We start from the raw sequence: 17501 nt of genomic DNA, 5'->3' as shown, positions 1-17501 counted from the left end.
TTAAGGTACATTCGAAAATTGGTCGAAAGTAAGTACACTCCTGGAAACTGCTAAATGACAAAAACAGAGTTGCGACGAATGAAAAAGAACCTACACCAACAATCTACCATGACAAGATTGTCGTTTCGCCACTTCACCAAGATAACGCGAAAACAGCACTAAGTCAGCTGGAGAAAAACAAAGCTACAGGTGAGCCAGCGACGAGGAACTGAAAAGACTTACATAGGTCCCAGCTGCTAAGCATGATTGGTCGGATAAATACATGCCTAATGGTTGGAATATGAATATACTCTGATCTATACATAAGAAGGGAAACCCAGCAGTTTGCTCCAATTATCACGGAATCAGCCTTCATAATTTTTCATTATAAATACCTTGGTTGAGTCTTATCAGTGTGGCTGTAGACCTGGCAAATCCACCATAGATTAAATTTTCATAATGCGTTAAAATTGGAGAAGACCTTTAACAAACAGGTCGACCGACATCCATCACGTTTCTGTCGATTTCAAAGCCGTTTTCGACAACGCTGACGGGAGGTGTCTATTCGGCGGCAAGTCTGAATTTGGTATTCTTGCAAAAGTCATACGGCAGAATAACGTTGAGCATATTCATCAGCTCCACCGAAATCGGGAAGGATCTCTCCGAGGCGTTCGATACCAGACGATCTTTAAAACAAAAAGACTTCTACTCGCGCGTTTTCTTCAATATAATGTCGTGTCGCTAATCTAAACCGCGGCGACACTATTTATTCTACTTTTAGCATTCTACTGGGAAATACAGATGATATTGACATCGGACGATGTAACAAGAAAACCATCAGTGCCACCTTTTCTAGCTTAGAAAGCTAAAGAAATTGGTCTAGACAAAGTATATGGAGACCACACACAAAAATCCTTTGCATTTTGGATACTACGTCACTGTAGAGAACTATAAATTTGAATATGTTGAGGATTTTCTACCAGTGTGAATCCCATCACCAACATGTGCTACTTTGGGATCGACAGGCAATTGAGGAGATATATTCGTCTAAGCACAAAACTAACGCTCTATAAATCTTTTACTGTTACCGTTATATTATACGGCGCAGAAACATGGACGTTTACGAACCGAGATGAGAAAGCACTCGAGAGAACTGTTCGCGGCGAGGTCGAGAAGAAGATTGAACATGGTACAAATCGCCAGCCAAAAACCTCTCGTGTTGTAGAAAAAGCTCTTGCTAAACACACACTAATTGACATATAGTTATATATGAAGGTTCTACAATCTAAGAAACACTTCATTGGAAAGCGTAGTTTATATGGACCAGTCCGGGTTAAATTTGATCAGATGGAATGATTTGGTAGGCAGAAGAGTTTTAGAATATGTATACTATATTACATTGGTGCCGCTGTACGATCCCAGTTTGACCCAGATAATTAAGTATTTATACCTTAGTTTAGTGCTGTGTCAGTTTTCTGTTACTAATGTAGTTATAAATTTGAATTCCCTATCAATGGTCTACTAAATCTAATTACACTGCTAAAAGCAAATGGATTTCGCTTGTAGCTTGAATACTTAATTAAACACGATGCACTTTAGCGAATCATATTTTCTATTGTGGCACCAGAAGCCTAGAAGCACAATAATTGTATAACAGTGCATTTGCTGATACAGCTCCGTAGCAGACTGTCAATAGCTTTTCGGAATGTATATACAGGTCCAACCCATTAAACAAAAACCGCAATCGAAGACCAAATGGCAGGCGTTTTGTGGGAATTTTCGCTGGCTGAGGGGTATTGGATTGTATATAAAAAACTATTTTACCGAAAGTGGCATACATGGATTTGCATATTTGGTTAAAGAGCAGCTGATTGTGATTGAACAGTAAGTGTGGACCGGATCATACTTTAAAGCTTAATTAGTTGAAGTCAAAAAAAGCTAAAATAATACATATATATTTCTTCGTTAAAACGTACGAAAGTGTGGCTTGGCTGTTATTATTAATAGTATCGGTGGGTATGTGCATCTTTACGGGTCTGCAGGCGATGGATAAATATAAGTCCAAGAGCACAGTTATGGGTATGGAGCGTGACTTCTACTTCTGGCGCACACCTATACCTAGTTTTACGGTGTGTCCTATGCGTCGCTTAAGTCAGGAGCTCTTCGATAAGTATTGTCAGTACGTCTAAATTCCAATATACCGTTAATAACATACTTTATACGTAAAGCAAAAATATTATCGTTTTTCATATCCCCTTATTCACTTAAGTAAAAAGAAAATAACGGGTCAACCGAAAGAGGATCTGTATGTGTTCCTTGAGACTTTGGCCAACTCGACATATTTTAACTTCGCCAATATAACTGTACGTCCGAGCATCGATGGCACCTTGGACCGCTTACGCTTGCGACCTGCACAGTACATGTCCCTAATATATAACTTAACCACCGACTTCACGCAGGAGGAGGAAGGCCGGAAGCCTATCAAGCTGAATGATGGCTTTAAGGATTTTGTGGTGCGTCAGGTGCTCACCGAATTCGGTATTTGCTACTTGGGTAATAGCTATTTACACGATGAGTATACAGCACGCTACTTTTTGTTTGGCAAATACCCGAAGATCAAAAAGGAAGATGCCAAAATGCTGTTGGGTAGCTACTTCGATAGCGCGTTGTTGATTTTATCGGTGCCGAAGGCGTTCGAAAGCATTGGGGTGAGTTTGGCGGGTTTGCTAAAATCTAGTTGATAGATTTTGAGGGCTATGTATAATTAAGACATATTTTTGAGTATTACCCGTTTAAATTTTCTACGCTCTACAGGTTTTCATACACTCTTCTCATGATGCCTTGAAAATTGAGCAGAAGTTTTTCTATACCAACGAGGCGGTGTACTACAAGGCTGAGACGCGAGAAATTGTCGCCGAAGAGGGTTATGAAAAGTTGGTTTAATCTTATTTCTGATATAAATATTAAGTTTTAATATTTACATATATTTTTTTTAATATATGTAGATCTTCTACGGTGGCTCAACGCAATTGCCGTTTTCCGCACGAGTCGAATTTGGAGCATTTTGAAATTTACACCAAAAGCTTTTGCATGCAAGAATGTCGTCTTAATTTGGTGTATAAAAAGTGTAAATGCATACCACATTTCTATCCGAACAGAAGTGAGTTAAGCTTTTCACAGGAACATTTACCAACTTACAAGAATAATAATTCGAAATATTTTACATTTTCAAGTTAAAAATCCGAAGCCGATTTGCTCGTACACTACGCTCAAGTCCTGTGTGGCTAAAAATGCAGGTATTTGCCGCATTGTTGGAGGAGAAAAACTTCGTTTCATTACTTTTCCTTTCAGAGTCCTTTCGTCGTTTACACAGTTCGAAAGCTCGGAAAACAGTACATTGCCATTGTATGGATTCTTGCTTCAACAGCATTGTAGTTGTGAAAAGTGTGGAGGTAAGACTTCATTATGGCTTTTAATTTGAAAAACTTGAAAGATTCTTGAAGCTCTGAAACCAATTAACAGTGAGTTCCAATGGACCGTCGATACCATTATATGCCAGCAGAGAGCAAGCGAAATAACAGTTCAACTAAAAAGTCCACATGTTTTTTGCAAAATCCGTTTTTGTTTATTTATCATAGTTCCTTTCCTGATACACTGATTATAGCGATCCTAAAAATTTTTGATACCATTTTTGAAGTACGCTTTGCTTTTGCTTCAAAATCAGTTTCGCAATCACTTTTTCATTCGACGAAAATTCTTTCCCAGCGAGCATTCTTTTGAGATCTAAAAACAAAAATAGTTGATGGAGCCCATACCTGGAGAATATGGCCAATTTTTGACAGACTTGTGACACGCTGCATTGTCTTGGTGAAACAGTGTTTTCTTTTTCTTCAAATGCGGCCGTCTTGTGGCGATTTCAGCGTTTAATCAGTTCAAAATTACGCTATGTATAGTGGCTGTTAATGGTCCATCCCAAAAAACTAACACCATAACCTTGCCAGCCGTCTGTTGCAGTTTTCCTCGCTTTGGAATGAGTTCGTTGTGACTGCAATCGGATGACTGTCGATTGGACTTCGAAAGGAAATAATGTAGCCAGATGGTGAAAAAGTTCGCGTTCATTACGTCAAGAGCAATCTCGATCACAGCCCACTTTGCACAGTACTTTTTTATACCCAAATATTCGTGAATGATATCATGTATATATTCCGTTGATATCTGTGGACTTTTTTCATGTTTTCGTCGGTAACAGCCTTTTTAGGCATCCACTGTGTTCACCGTCTTCGGTGGTCATTTCGCTAGGCCTAAGCATAACGATGCAGTGCATAGAAACTCGTCATCAAGCCAAGTTTTTGTTTAACTGTGTTTTTGCCTTAAAAACGCAATATTTTATCAAAATGAGAAATTCCTTTTAATCCATTCTTTCATAATAACAAAAGTTAATTCACTCAAAATGAAGTACTTCAGAAACTAATGATCTGACAGCTGTCAAATTTATTCTCCCGCTTTTTGAAGGTTAGAACTAACTGAAAATTATATGGATTTCATTCTAACAGCGCTATCTATGTATCAAGTCGTGGACTTTTCAATTGATCTGTTAGATGAATCTACGATCCACGATCTCCTGGTAATGCTTCCTTATATCAAGCGTCTTGGTTCTTAAACCACTGCATTGAGCTTCTTGTCATTACTGTTTAAAATTTTTATAGCTTTTCAAAGTCTCATGGTTTTGTAGAATCACGGTTTGAAATCCCTTATACATATAAAACATGATTGTGGCATCTCGTGGCTCTTACTCGATTAGTCTACTCCTCCACTGCGCTCTCGGCCCCTTTCGTAATACATAAACGTATTTTTTTTATACAACAGAATATTTCAAAACGGTAATCATTATTTCTCATTTGAATTTTAGGTTTTAGCAAATCTCAATATCTTTCAGACTGGTTTTACTGTCGGCCTTGAGGTAACCACCTGGCCATTGGAGCTGCTGAAACGACAAGTGATTTTTACTTTTACCGATTTGTTGGGTGAGTATTGGCGGCAGTGTGTAATTATGCGTTTAAAAGGAAAAGGAAAGAAGTGATAATAAATAATGCATTACAGTTTATGTTGGTGGCGCAGCAGGATTGTTCCTTGGCTTCAGCGTTTTGGGTGCCATTGAGTTCTTTTACTATTTCTCACTGCGCTTGTTGTGGTATCTGAGAGGTTACAGATATTAATAGCGTGGTGAAATTTAAAAATAAACAGTTATTTCTGGTTGTTATAAGCCGCTTATATACATATACAACATACATAAATACATAAATTCTTGTTATATAACGAAATTTTACCGATTATCAATACCATTTACTACGAATTACTACTATTTACTAAACAATGTTATTGTCACCTCTAAAAAGGCTCGAATGCGTGCATACACAATATTTATTTACATGGCTTCGCCCACCGCTGAACTCATCACCGCATATTAAATGTTCGAATCAATATCTTTTGGCTTCCTTTGTACTTTGTCAGCCAAATTTCCAAAAACTTGAAATCAGTCACTATGAGTTTCTGGGTGAAGAATCACGACGGTTCTACGATTTTGGAAAAGCCTCCGCGCATTGTGCCGCTCTTCAATCCCGGTCAACGGGAGTTTCTCGAAGATGAGCACCGCCACCGCATTCAAATGCAAAAGCGTGCACAGCAGAGCGGAAAAAACACCGAGTACTACATCCGCAAGCAATCGACGCTGGACGACGCACGCCTACTGGATGAGCACGATTCCTTCTACAAGACGACGAAGAGCTTACTTGTGCTCTTCCAAATTATGGGCATAATGCCCATACATCGCAATCCACCCGACAATAATTTACCACGCACTGGCTTCTCGTGGACGTCGCGTCAAACGCTATATGCCATGTGTGTTTTCTCGATTGAGACGTTCATTGTGGCGATGGTATTGCGTGCTCGGGTCAAGAACTTCATTGAGCAGCCGGACAAGCATTTCGACGTCGCAATCTATAATATTATCTTCATCAGCTTGTTGTTTACACATTTTCTGCTGCCGGTGGCGAGTTGGCGTCACGGGCCTGAAGTGGCGATCTTTAAGAATATGTGGACGAATTATCAGTATAAATTTTGGCGCGTCACCGGCACGCCCATCGTTTTTCCGAATTTATATCGCCTCACGTGGGGTTTATGCATATTTTCGTGGACTCTGAGCGTTGCCGTCAATGTGTCGCAGTATTATTTGCAACCAGACTTTGAGTTTTGGTACACCTTCGCCTACTATCCCATCATAGCGATGCTGAACTGTTTCTGCAGCTTGTGGTATGTCTCATATAAACGGAATTTTCGAGGTTTATTGTGAACATTTTTTAAAGAGCGTATAAAGTATGTCTTAATACGAATCTGCTTTGCGTAGTTATTCTAGTGCAGTTATATTCTATATTGACTTGTTTAGGTACATAAATTGCAACGCATTTGGCACGGTTAGCGAAGCCCTTGCAAGGCAGTTGGAGTTGACCCTTAAAAGCGATAAGCCGGCAGAAAAGTTGACGGAGTTTAGATACTTATGGGTGGATCTGAGTCTCATGATGCAGCAACTGGGTAAGTCGATGATCACAATCCCTCGAGTATTGAGAAAATCCACAAAAGCAGCGTTCGAAGCTTTTTTCATAATTGCTTGGTATACAATTTGGAACCCAAGGTGCCTTCGCACCCTCGAAGTTTCACCCTCATATCAACTAGAATTCCATTCAATCAATTTACAAAAGTCATATTCCTATCTTCCTGTCTCCAGGCAAAGCATACTCCAATATGTACGGTATGTACTGTCTCGTCGTTTTCTTCACCACACTCACTGCCGCGTATGGTTCGATCAGTGAGATCATGGATCATGGTGCAACATACAAGGAGATCGGATTGTTCGTCATTATGTTCTATTGCATGAGTCTGTTGTATATAATCTGCAATGAGGCGCATCAAGCGTCATGCAAAGTGGGCTTGGATTTTCAAACGAAATTACTCAATGTCAATTTAATTGCTTTGGACACGGCCTCGCAGCGGGAGGTGCAAATGTTTCTGCTTGCGATTGCGAAGACGCCGCCAATAATGAACTTGGACGACTACGCAAACATTAATCGAGAGCTTTTCTCATCGGTGAGTAGAGAGAGAAAGATGCTTCGATGGAAAAATTTCTATGTGGACAATTTGATATAAATGTTTCCCTCACTGTTTTAGAACCTCACATTTATGGCTACCTATTTGGTTGTACTGCTGCAGTTCAAGATTACCGAGCAAAGGGGCTTACGTGAAAATCAATCTGAGTCGAACATGGATTATGGCGAGTAAATTTCAAAATGAAAAGGCGAACTTAACTTTTGCATATATATTAAATATATTTATTTATTTGGAGCACATGCAGCTGCCTCGATCTCTCATCTATTACATCATACCGCTACAAAAACTTTTTACTTTTTAGCAAATATCTTGGATTCGGGTCTTTTATGTAAAACTAAATGTCTGTATAATCAAAATATTTACTGCTAAAACCTTCACAATCATTTATTTTGATTCAGTTGTCCTTCTGCAGGGTGAGTATGTAGGTGCGCATTTGCATTGGACTCAGTTCGACGACGAAACGGTCATCGCCGTTCATATACTTTTTCGCCAAAGTCTGCCTACGCACCTTCAGTTTACGCAGCTTCTCTGCACGCTCGCGATTCAGTTCCTGCGACTCCTCCGTATCGCGTTTTAGACGGTTTGTTTGCATTGCCAGCTCTTCATCTTCGTCTTCTTCTCGTTTTGGATTTTTCGCATGGTCGTAGTATTTCGCACCCAGTAAAGGTCTGTCGGCTCTCAACAAAAGTTGATGCTGAAGTGACCTTTGGTAAACACCATAAGAGTTGTAGCCAACCTCCGGTCCATCTGGCACGAATTCCATACGTTGGTTATCGCCCAACCAAGCATTTGCGGCAAGCGTGGTTTCACGCATATCTACGATTTTTAAGCTTGACAGCACACTTTGCACATTAAATTGCACGGCCTTCGAATATTCGGGATCTTCATCCTTCTCAAGTATGTGTTCGAAGCGTACAAGCACTTCGTTCTCGTGCCATGGTTCGAAGCTCATGAGGTGTATATTTTTCGGCAGCTCAAATTCTATGCCGGTGAACTGTAATTTTGATGATTATTTAATTCGGAAGTATATTATACAAACGGTTAATAAAGATCTACTTACAATGTTAGTGAAATTTTCACGCCAGTCGGTATAGTCTATATTCTCAGCATCGCTGAAGAAACTCCAGGCCGGTAATAATTTGCGCAGCTGCGTGAAACGTTCAATTGCCTGTGTTGTTGGACTTTGCTGTTTCTTTGATGAGCCCACGATTAGATAGTGTATGCCACGCGCTATCAAACCCTCTCCGTAAGCGGTTTCATTCAAGGCCTCGTCAACGCCGAAGGCATCGTCATGCAACAAACGTCGATGAACCATCAATTCCAAAGAGCCAGCACCCATAGAGCTACCACCTTGTGCGCGATCCGTTAATATGGCCATGCGTGCGTTGTCATCCTCCAAAGCGATCTTCGTGGTAATGGGATAATAGTTGCCAGCGGTGTGCTCCAACAATTTCACCTTCCAAGTATCGCGATGATCGCGCTTACGCTTAAGCATTTCACGACCGTTAGAATCAGTGTAGAAGACACCGGATGAATCTATATCAGAGTTGAAACGACTAACAATCTCTTTGCCTCTTCCATCGTCTACCGGAATCGGCCCAACAAGCCATTCAAATTCAGCATGATGCTGCTGTCGATAGACGCGCACCACTTGACTGACCCACTCATTGAATGACTGGTGCACCTCCTCCACTAGATTACCACGGTAGATTTTGAGTTTGGGTTGTAGTGAAATCGAACGGACTTGATCGTGAGCGGGACGGAAGATATATGCGCCCGAAGAGCGATTACGGAACTCGCGATTATTACCTATGGCGGCTTCGTAGTATACAAATTCCTGGTTGACTATGCGTGTCATGCCATCGGCTGTGACAGTTACTAGAAAACCGTTTGTATCGAAGTTGAGTCGGATATACTAAAATGCGTAATATCAAAAATGGTGATTGTTCGCCCAAAGCATATTAAGATCTTTAGCTTACCTCATTTCCGATGCTTGTGAAACTCGATTTATTTGCGGGATCTGGCACAGGTTTCATGTGGTTGTCATTTGTTTTTGTTATATAATAGGACTTATAACCCAGCGGTGGCAGCGAGCTTGCAAGGAAAACAAGTTCATATAGTGCGCTAGATTTTCGGAAATTGAGATCTTGAACAGGTGCAGGAATTGGTAAGAACTGCGTCTCCATTGTAACGTCTAGGAAATAAAAGTGAAGGTACAAACTTTCGGTGAGTTAGTTACTAAGATTTATATTTACCGTCGAAATCCTTGACCTCATAATTCACGTCCGGTACCGGTATACGCACGTACTCAGAAACAGTTTGAGCCAATGTGTTGTACAGAGTCAAAACAAATTTGTCAGCCTGCTCGGGTACTGCACACGAACTGATATTGAGCAGTGTACACGTTTCAAATTTAAATGTATATTCCTTTTTGGGACCAGTAGCCCATCGGCGTTCTCGTGTTCCAGACTCTGTAGCACTTTCGGAACCGGCTGTGTCCACAGTCAGCTGATTTAAGACTTCCTTTGTATTAGTGGCACACGCGCGTATTGCTACTTCTAGATGACGCGCATAGTCGGCAGCAACCGCTTGCTTTTCGGTGCCAGTGACTGCGTCATGGTGCTGCATGACACCCATTGCTTCGCGCATGAATGAGAGATGTGGATCGAACTGACCAGCGGTTTTTGGCGCGATGGCGGTGAGCTGCTTGCATACTTGTAGAAAATGGTTGCCAACGCGTTCGTAACGCTTTAGTGTGGGCCGAGAAGTGAAGTAACCCGTCCAATAGGCATGCGGGTCTGAGGCGTATGGGAAGAAATCATCATCTTTTGTTGGCCAGCTTATACCGGCGTCATGCAAAGACTTCAGATAACAGGAGGGTGTCGAATAGAGAAGATTTACGTTGGAACCATTCACTTGCCGTTCATTTGTGTATCTGTGAAGAGTTGGAAGAAACATGTGAGGGAGGTTTTATTATCTTGTCGGAATGAATGTTTTTTATAATTTGTTAAATTTCGCCAAAGTTGATGAAGGTTGCTGAAAATTTCGTTTTATAGCGGCTTTCTACTCACTTGATCAACTTATCGAGGTTCTTGAACCAGCTATTCGCGTCTTGATAGTGAAAATCTTCACCCATTGTAACGAGTATATTATCGGTGCGATAGCCCTTGGACATATTGCGTGAAATTGCGATGAATTCATCGACCTAAAAGATATGATATTATGAGAGCAACTGAAAGATCGTTAAGGTCATCTCAGAATGCTCGCAGAGTGAACGCTTAAAGTCGAGACGAATGTGAATTCATGTGTGTCGGCTTTAAGCGACCACTCTCGTGACTTTGCGCTCGGCTCGGCTTTAAACGTCCACTCTGCGGGCGTCCTAAATTGACCTTTACGAGCATGGGAACATTAATGGAGAAGTTAGCATGCGAAACTATTCCATGATACTACTATATTTCATGAGAGAGACGCCTTGAATTATAACTCTGAGAAATTTCTGGAGTTTCCAAAATGTTTGTATTGAAACGATTTAATTTCTTTTAGGAATAGATTTAAACCAAATTTTGTCCAGCTTTTCAGCAACCTTTTCAACTTCTTTTTGTTATAGACGTTTCAAATATATATTATTTCTTAATATTTCCCAAACCTTATAAGTTTATCCAAATTTTTGAAATAGACATTAGCATCCTGATAAGTAAAATCGCCTCCCATTGTTATGATTATGTTTTTAGTGCGATAAAATTGTGCTTGTTGATCAATGAATTTCAAAAAATCATTCACCTAAAGTACGTATTCGAAATTTAGATTACACGTTTGAATTGCATGCCTTTTAAGTACTTGTGTTTACAAATTAAAATAGTGACTAACTTACGCGTCGTTTCACATTATTATCTGGACTATGCTTGGCGTCAATTATCGGTTCATCAGCACAAAGGATGTCGAAACAAAAGCCGGGTGGTGGCTGGTATTGGTTATATAGAGCACCAGTGAACAGATTGGATGAATCTTCTAAAAAATTTTGATGATTAATAAATAGAAACAATATTTTTTACTTGCATTTTTCGAAACTTAATTTTTTCACAGAAAAAAATTATGTTCATAGTCGAGACACGCACCCAAGTTAGCCGAGGCGCGCCATATCATCTCCGCTGTTTTGGTTGTCAAACGCTCCATTTTGTCCTGATAATCGAGACGACCGAAGAGGAGTCCATCGAAACCCATTTGCGCAAACATTGAAGCCATTTCACGTGAGTGCCCAAACGGATCGATCTGCCAGCCGATGCGTGGACGCGCACACTCACCAAAAGTGTCATTGAGGCGCCTAAAATAAACAAATTGGTGTTAAAACTTTAATAAATTATGCTTGAAACACACGCCTACCGCAAACCCCAGGTGAATTGATCGACTATACTCTGATAATGTGCTGTCGCCTCGTCATTCATACTCCAGGCGCCACCGATAAACTCCAGGCGTCCCTCATTTACCAGCATTTTCACTTGCTCCTGCAGTTCCGGTTCCTGTTCGCGCCACCATTTGAAGAAGAATGCCGATTCAACATAGATGAAACGTTTTTCAGGATCCCGCAACAGTTCCCGCACTACCGAGTCCAAAATGTATTGCACGCCGGCTTTTTGTACGAGCGTTTTGCTGCCATAATAATATTGATCGACGGTCTTGAGCCAGCCCACATCATCATGGGTGTGTGCCACAAGATGGACATTCAACATATTGGGTTGGGTTTTGGGGCAGCTCTGGGTCGTTGAGTTTGAAAAAAAAAAAAAAATTATATGGTATAGTGCAATTATATATGTAAGGATGCATATAGCTTTTAATAATATTATATCTAATTCATTTTTTTATTAGTTTTGAATTAAGTTGGACGCTTCATATGTTCAGATTTATGAGAAGCCGGATTTGGAATGGCTTTTTGCGATTATGAAGTTCAATAAGCTTATGTGGTTGATAATCTCTCTGGCGTTAATTTTCTTTATACATTATTTATTTTACATAATTTCTTTCCTGTTATAAATTTGCTTTATTTACATGTGATGATGTATACAAACTGTATTCGCTATACATATGTACATATCAGTAAATCGAAATACAGTGATTTTATAACGAATAGCTTTATTAATATCGTATGTATCTCATATATAGGGTGATTTTTTAAGAGCTTGATAACTTTAAAAAAAAAAAAAACGCATAAAATTTGCAAAATCTCATCGGTTCTTTATTTGAAACGTTAGATTGGTTCATGACATTTACTTTTTGAAGATAATTTCATTTAAATGTTGACCGCGGCTGCGTCTTAGGTGGTCCATTCGGAAAGTCCAATTTTGGGCAACTTTTTCGAGCATTTCGGCCGGAATAGCCCGAATTTCTTCGGAAATGTTGTCTTCCAAAGCTGGAATAGTTGCTGGCTTATTTCTGTAGACTTTAGACTTGACGTAGCCCCACAAAAAATAGTCTAAAGGCGTTAAATCGCATGATCTTGGTGGCCAACTTACGGGTCTATTTCTTGAGATGAATTGTTGTCCGAAGTTTTCCCTCAAAATGGCCATAGAATCGCGAGCTGTGTGGCATGTAGCGCCATCTTGTTGAAACCACATGTCAACCAAGTTCAGTTCTTCCATTTTTGGCAACAAAAAGTTTGTTAGCATCGAACGATAGCGATCGCCATTCACCGTAACGTTGCGTCCAACAGCATCTTTGAAAAAATACGGTCAATGATTCCACCAGCGTACAAACCACACCAAACAGTGCATTTTTCGGGATGCATGGGCAGTTCTTGAACGGCTTCTGGTTGCTCTTCACCCCAAATGCGGCAATTTTGCTTATTTACGTAGCCATTCAACCAGAAATGAGCCTCATCGCTGAACAAAACACGCGCGCGAAACACATTTCGAACCGAACACTGATTTTGGTAATAAAATTCAATGATTTGCAAGCGTTGCTCGTTAGTAAGTCTATTCATGATGAAATGTCAAAGCATACTGAGCATCTTTCTCTTTGACACCATGTCTGAAATCCCACGTGATCTGTCAAATACTAATGCATGAAAATCCTAACCTCAAAAAAATCACCCGTTATATGTGAGATCAGGCTACGCTATATGGCTTTAGAAAGGTAATATTTCGTACTAAGAAACGTAAGGCCGAACTTTCATTCTGTAAACAATTGGTCTAAAGTTAACAAGTGTCCAGAAGTGGCCAGCTTTGGCCAAAGGAAGGAGAACTGTGTTCCATCAGTACTGCGAGAAGCTACGCACTTTCATTGTTACTCGTCAGTGGTTCGGGGGCTTGGTTGCGAGGTTCTTATGCTTTCATCTTACAGTCTGGATCCAAACTGTGTTCCAATACTGCGAGAAGCTACGCACTTCCATTGTTACTCGGTACTAAATGACTGGTATCACTTCAATGTATAGTCAGTGATTTTACTGGTGAAGTATTCACCCGAAAATAAGAAAATCGACTGTCCCTTTTTTACTAATAAGGACAAGAGTTTCTATGAGAGTGGCTTTTTCAAAATGGATCCGATCATTCCAACTATCCAAAGAAACCCTTGAATTTAATGCAGAAATCTTGGGTTTCTTTTTACTAAACCTTATATGTATGTAGAATCGTATATATGGTAAATTCATTTATAAAAAAATGTATAATATGTACAAACCTCAATTGACCTTATATGTTAATTTCGGGGAATTTATTTTTGTAATTAATAAATATGCACAGAATCAAGTGAAATTTAAATGAAAAAGTACCAATGAGTTACGCAGTCATTTCGATACCCTTCATACCCATCTCGTTAAAGAAAAAATGCACTACTGCAGTCCTAGCCGTAGAATAATGAAACAAGTTTGACAAGTAAGGAAAGAAAATATGTTTTTTCTGTTTTTGAAAAGAGGTATCTCCATTAGAGATACTTTTTTCTATAGGTTTTTTTTGACATATCACGCATGTATCGTGTCAAGCTGTCATGTTATTTTTGTTCAGTATTGTTTGGAATTTCATCATGGAAAACTTACGTCTGAGCAAGGTTTATAAATCCTTCAACTTTATTACGAAAATTCACGTTCCATAAAGACTGTATTTTGCGCACCTCGCTCAACTTATGGCCAACATATCGGCCTACTGAGCGTACTATTCTAAACATCATCACCCATCTTGAGACCCAGCATTCATTATACGATAATATTGACCGAATTGACAACGTCCTGACATCGATTCAGGCCTTGGAGCAAAACATGACGCGTGTCTCGAATGAGCCATCAAAAATTGGATTCAATGGATGGACCATCTGCGACGTAGCCGCGGCCAACATTTGAAAAAGATAATCCTCAAAACATAAATGCCAAAGAATGTTCTTGCATTCTCAATTATATTTGAAGTTTTTGTATATTTTCTTTAAAAAATAGAGAATCTCGAAATGGATCACCCTTTACATGATTATATTTTATTCTTGAATCGAACATTGAAGCTGAAGCTCTTTTGAGTTAGTCGGATGACTACTCTCTCATCATTTTTCATCTGGTTTCTATGATTTTCTACAAATTTTTTTTAGTATTAATCTTGTACATGTAGGTAAACATTTGGGTATAGTAAATACGTTCGAATTCGAGGTAAGCAAATATAGAAAACATAATAGTTAATTTTGCTCAATATTTTACATTTATTTATATTGGAATTCCATGTTTCGAAGATAAAGATCTTGTCAGAAGATAAAATTATATATTTTTTAAATATTAATTTATACAAGCTTGTATTTGTTAAAGTATCTACAAATGATTACATGTCAAGTAAATGTAAAACAAATATATGTATACATACTATACATAAATGAACATAGTATACAAACATATGTATTCATCGCACTTTCTTATCACTCACCTCATAACCGCATTTCTTGCCGACCGCTACATTTTCATGTTCTGCACTTTGCGGACGCGCTTCGCCCAAGTTGTTATGCAGCGCACATAAAAAGAAAATAATAAAAAATTTCAGGGTACTGCCGAATGGGCAGCTACTTGCAGTTGAATGCATTCTGTTCACCAACACAATGGCACGCACATAGAATTTATAGCTTCTAAAACGCGTACACACACGCACACCTTACAACGCTACCAAAACAGAACTGGAAATCTCACAAAATAAAACGAAAAGTTGAATAATGAAAGTTCACTTAAGCCGCTGATAAAAGTGATTATTATTATTGTTTTTTGTTTTTGTTTGTGCGCACTTGTTGCGCTTGAATATCTGATTTGCTTTCCGCTAACGGACGCTCACGCCGTTCTTAAGCGCACTCGAGAAATCGCGGTCGTACACTAAGCCGCTAAACGCGTTTTCATTTGCATAAATAGCCGGTAGCCTGAGCTGGACCTAGAGAATAACTCAATGACGATTTGAGTGTTTGAGTTAGAATATATGAAATGAGTTGGTCATATACGTAAGCACTCATTTCAAACTGGGATTTCATTGCGTTGTTGTACTTGAGAAAAGAGTGTTTAAAGCTTTCTTCGATTTACACTATTTTTACTACTTTAGTTTACCCCCAAAGATAGGAAAATATGGCTGCTTTTTGAATTGTGTATAGTAGACTTACTATTACTTGATGCCAGGTAAATCAAAAAGGCATCCCTTCTGGCCTCTCGTGCTTTTGCCAAGTCATTATCGATGCGTCTTCTTCCATTGACCAACGATGGTCAGTTCTGATTGACTTATTTTAGATCGTCCAATTATAGACGGTACAGGTCCAAATTAGCTCCACAAAACCTACAGCAAACTCTTCTTGGCAATCAATCTTGACTTGTCTACCGTTTGCTTCGGTCATCACAACGCGACCACTACCATTTTTGCTTGACGTTGTAGTCCTGTCTTACTTTTCGTCACCAGTGTGCGCTCCACAAATGCTCAAAGAAAACTTTAAAAATATGGAGTATTTTTTCCTTTCCGGATTTGTCTCGTAGTCGAATATTTTAAGTCAAGAAATCACAAAATTGTCAGATAATATTTTTGAATACGAAATCTCATCTTTACGCGAAAGCCAATTGCACTTAGACAGCGAGATCCTAACAGGGATCTCACTTGGATAGCTTAGAACGCCGGTCTCTTGTGGTACTTCAAATTCATATGTAATAGATCATAAAACCCTAACAAATCTATAAAGCGTTTGCAGCCCATTGCAGATTTGTTGAGGCGGCTGGTGTCAGTTTCAGCTAAGTCTTCCGGTTCGCCGAAAGAAAGACTGTCGAGATTTTTCAACCTCAATTATACAAATGCTGGAAAATGGAGAAGAAAGTGCTTGAATTTTACAGCATACTTTCCTCCATACAATTTTAACAGGACTTTGCGCCCAGCAAGATTTTTAACCTAACCGCATGAATGCCTATTGGACAGTGTCCAGTAAGAGTTCCTACGATTGCGGCTTGATGAAATTTTCTTAGGTCCAGTAGATCTCCTGTGTTTTATTCTAGGCCAAAAAGATCTTATAGTCACACAGGAGCGTTGATCAGCGCCAGTTAAGCACACGTCCATTAGTTCACTGGAAGAACGCAAGATGTCAATGGCGATCCTACTCGGTCCCATTTCGATGTGGTGGCTAAGGTAACCCTTCTGGCTAGCTCATCAGCTTTGCTGTTACCAGCGATTCCGCTATGGCCAGATACGTAAACGAGTCGGATGATGAATGAGCTTGAAACTATTTATAGTGTGAACAGACACTCCTTCTTAACAAACACAGTTCATGAAAAAGGGGTCCCATTTCTTGGTAGTACGTCTACTGACACCTAAATAGCAACTTCTTCTATCTGAAAAGGGCTACAGTGGTCTGGTAGTCTAAAGCTTATGTTGACGGAGAGCTCTTTCTAGAAAACTAACCTTTCTAATCATGTCCTATCTTCGACCCATTAGTGAAAAAAGCTTACTGCTTCTCTATTCTAGCAAATCTTCGCCATTCAAATATCCTTCGTCGGCATGTGAGCAGAGAAAAAGCCGACACCAGTAGCCTCTGCGCTGCGGTGATCCAAGTTTTCAAGAATCCAGTTGCAGGAGGATAGAATTTCGGTGTGTACTTGTTTGAAATCATTCATATATCCACCTCTACTGAGTCTTAAAACGAACATCGCAACAATACAATGCGGCAATGTTCACGGGTGCTATGTGTTAAATGGCATCAAGTGCTATTGTTGTTACTAACATAAAGCCACCAATTGGAAAAATATTGAATTCATTTTTACTGATCAAGATTTGTTAAGAAATGAGTTCAAGTAGCGCTTTGAAAATAAAAGAGCTCTATTGCGGTATAAAATATTTATAAATCGAGGTTCCAACTAAAAACCCGGACGTCCTTACTTGCAATAATTTGCG

At 39.5% G+C, this 17501-nt stretch overlaps 3 protein-coding genes across 4 annotated transcripts; 2 read left to right on the top strand and 1 right to left on the bottom strand.

Annotated features, from left to right (window-relative positions):
* Positions 1 to 1684: 1684 nt before the first annotated feature.
* LOC105232454 (sodium channel protein Nach) lies at positions 1685 to 5196 on the top strand. The gene is made up of 9 exons (XM_011214136.3): positions 1685 to 1863; positions 1961 to 2158; positions 2249 to 2687; positions 2794 to 2912; positions 2985 to 3139; positions 3213 to 3275; positions 3331 to 3431; positions 4889 to 5003; positions 5080 to 5196. Exons 1-9 carry the CDS (start codon positions 1685 to 1687, stop codon positions 5193 to 5195), a joined length of 1485 nt encoding a protein of 494 aa, XP_011212438.3. The 3' UTR covers position 5196.
* LOC105232453 (gustatory and odorant receptor 21a) lies at positions 4900 to 7311 on the top strand. The gene is made up of 4 exons (XM_049456834.1): positions 4900 to 6288; positions 6422 to 6567; positions 6761 to 7119; positions 7201 to 7311. Exons 1-4 carry the CDS (start codon positions 5522 to 5524, stop codon positions 7309 to 7311), a joined length of 1383 nt encoding a protein of 460 aa, XP_049312791.1. The 5' UTR covers positions 4900 to 5521.
* Positions 7312 to 7333: 22 nt separating this feature from the next.
* LOC105232312 (lysosomal alpha-mannosidase) lies at positions 7334 to 15473 on the bottom strand. 2 transcript variants are annotated; one of them, XM_049456762.1, is made up of 9 exons: positions 15027 to 15473; positions 11521 to 11891; positions 11256 to 11461; positions 11012 to 11148; positions 10787 to 10920; positions 9396 to 10075; positions 9120 to 9334; positions 8201 to 9055; positions 7334 to 8134 (listed from the first exon to the last, which is right to left on the bottom strand). In XM_049456762.1, the coding sequence occupies exons 1-9, from the start codon at positions 15177 to 15179 to the stop codon at positions 7535 to 7537; spliced, it is 3351 nt and encodes a 1116-aa protein (XP_049312719.1). In that variant the 5' UTR covers positions 15180 to 15473; the 3' UTR covers positions 7334 to 7534. The 2 variants fall into 2 exon arrangements, with proteins under 2 accessions (XP_049312719.1, XP_049312725.1); XM_049456768.1 differs by lacking the exon at positions 10787 to 10920 and adding an exon at positions 10212 to 10345.
* Between the last annotated feature and the right edge of the window lie 2028 nt (positions 15474 to 17501).

Source organism: Bactrocera dorsalis, chromosome 1 (genome assembly GCF_023373825.1).
Source record: "Bactrocera dorsalis isolate Fly_Bdor chromosome 1, ASM2337382v1, whole genome shotgun sequence".
Taxonomy (NCBI): domain Eukaryota; kingdom Metazoa; phylum Arthropoda; class Insecta; order Diptera; family Tephritidae; genus Bactrocera; species Bactrocera dorsalis.
This window is presented reverse-complemented; position numbering and strand designations above follow the sequence as displayed.

Bases quoted from the DNA above. Each gene is read 5' to 3' on its own strand.
- LOC105232454 (XM_011214136.3), top strand. From the start codon at position 1,685: ATGTATATACAGGTCCAACCCATTAAACAAAAACCGCAATCGAAGACC. The intron at 2,159-2,248 runs GTACGTCTAAAT...TATTCACTTAAG, and splicing joins CTCTTCGATAAGTATTGTCA to TAAAAAGAAAATAACGGGTC. The intron at 3,276-3,330 runs GTATTTGCCGCA...TTTTCCTTTCAG, and splicing joins CTGTGTGGCTAAAAATGCAG to AGTCCTTTCGTCGTTTACAC.
- LOC105232453 (XM_049456834.1), top strand. From the start codon at position 5,522: ATGAGTTTCTGGGTGAAGAATCACGACGGTTCTACGATTTTGGAAAAG. The intron at 6,289-6,421 runs GTATGTCTCATA...TGACTTGTTTAG, and splicing joins AACTGTTTCTGCAGCTTGTG to GTACATAAATTGCAACGCAT. The intron at 6,568-6,760 runs GTAAGTCGATGA...TCCTGTCTCCAG, and splicing joins TCTCATGATGCAGCAACTGG to GCAAAGCATACTCCAATATG.
- LOC105232312 (XM_049456762.1), bottom strand. From the start codon at position 15,179: ATGCATTCAACTGCAAGTAGCTGCCCATTCGGCAGTACCCTGAAATTT. The intron at 11,149-11,255 runs GTGCGTGTCTCG...AAAATTTTTTAG, and splicing joins GCGCGCCTCGGCTAACTTGG to AAGATTCATCCAATCTGTTC. The intron at 8,135-8,200 runs GTAAGTAGATCT...TCAAAATTACAG, and splicing joins GTGAAAATTTCACTAACATT to TTCACCGGCATAGAATTTGA.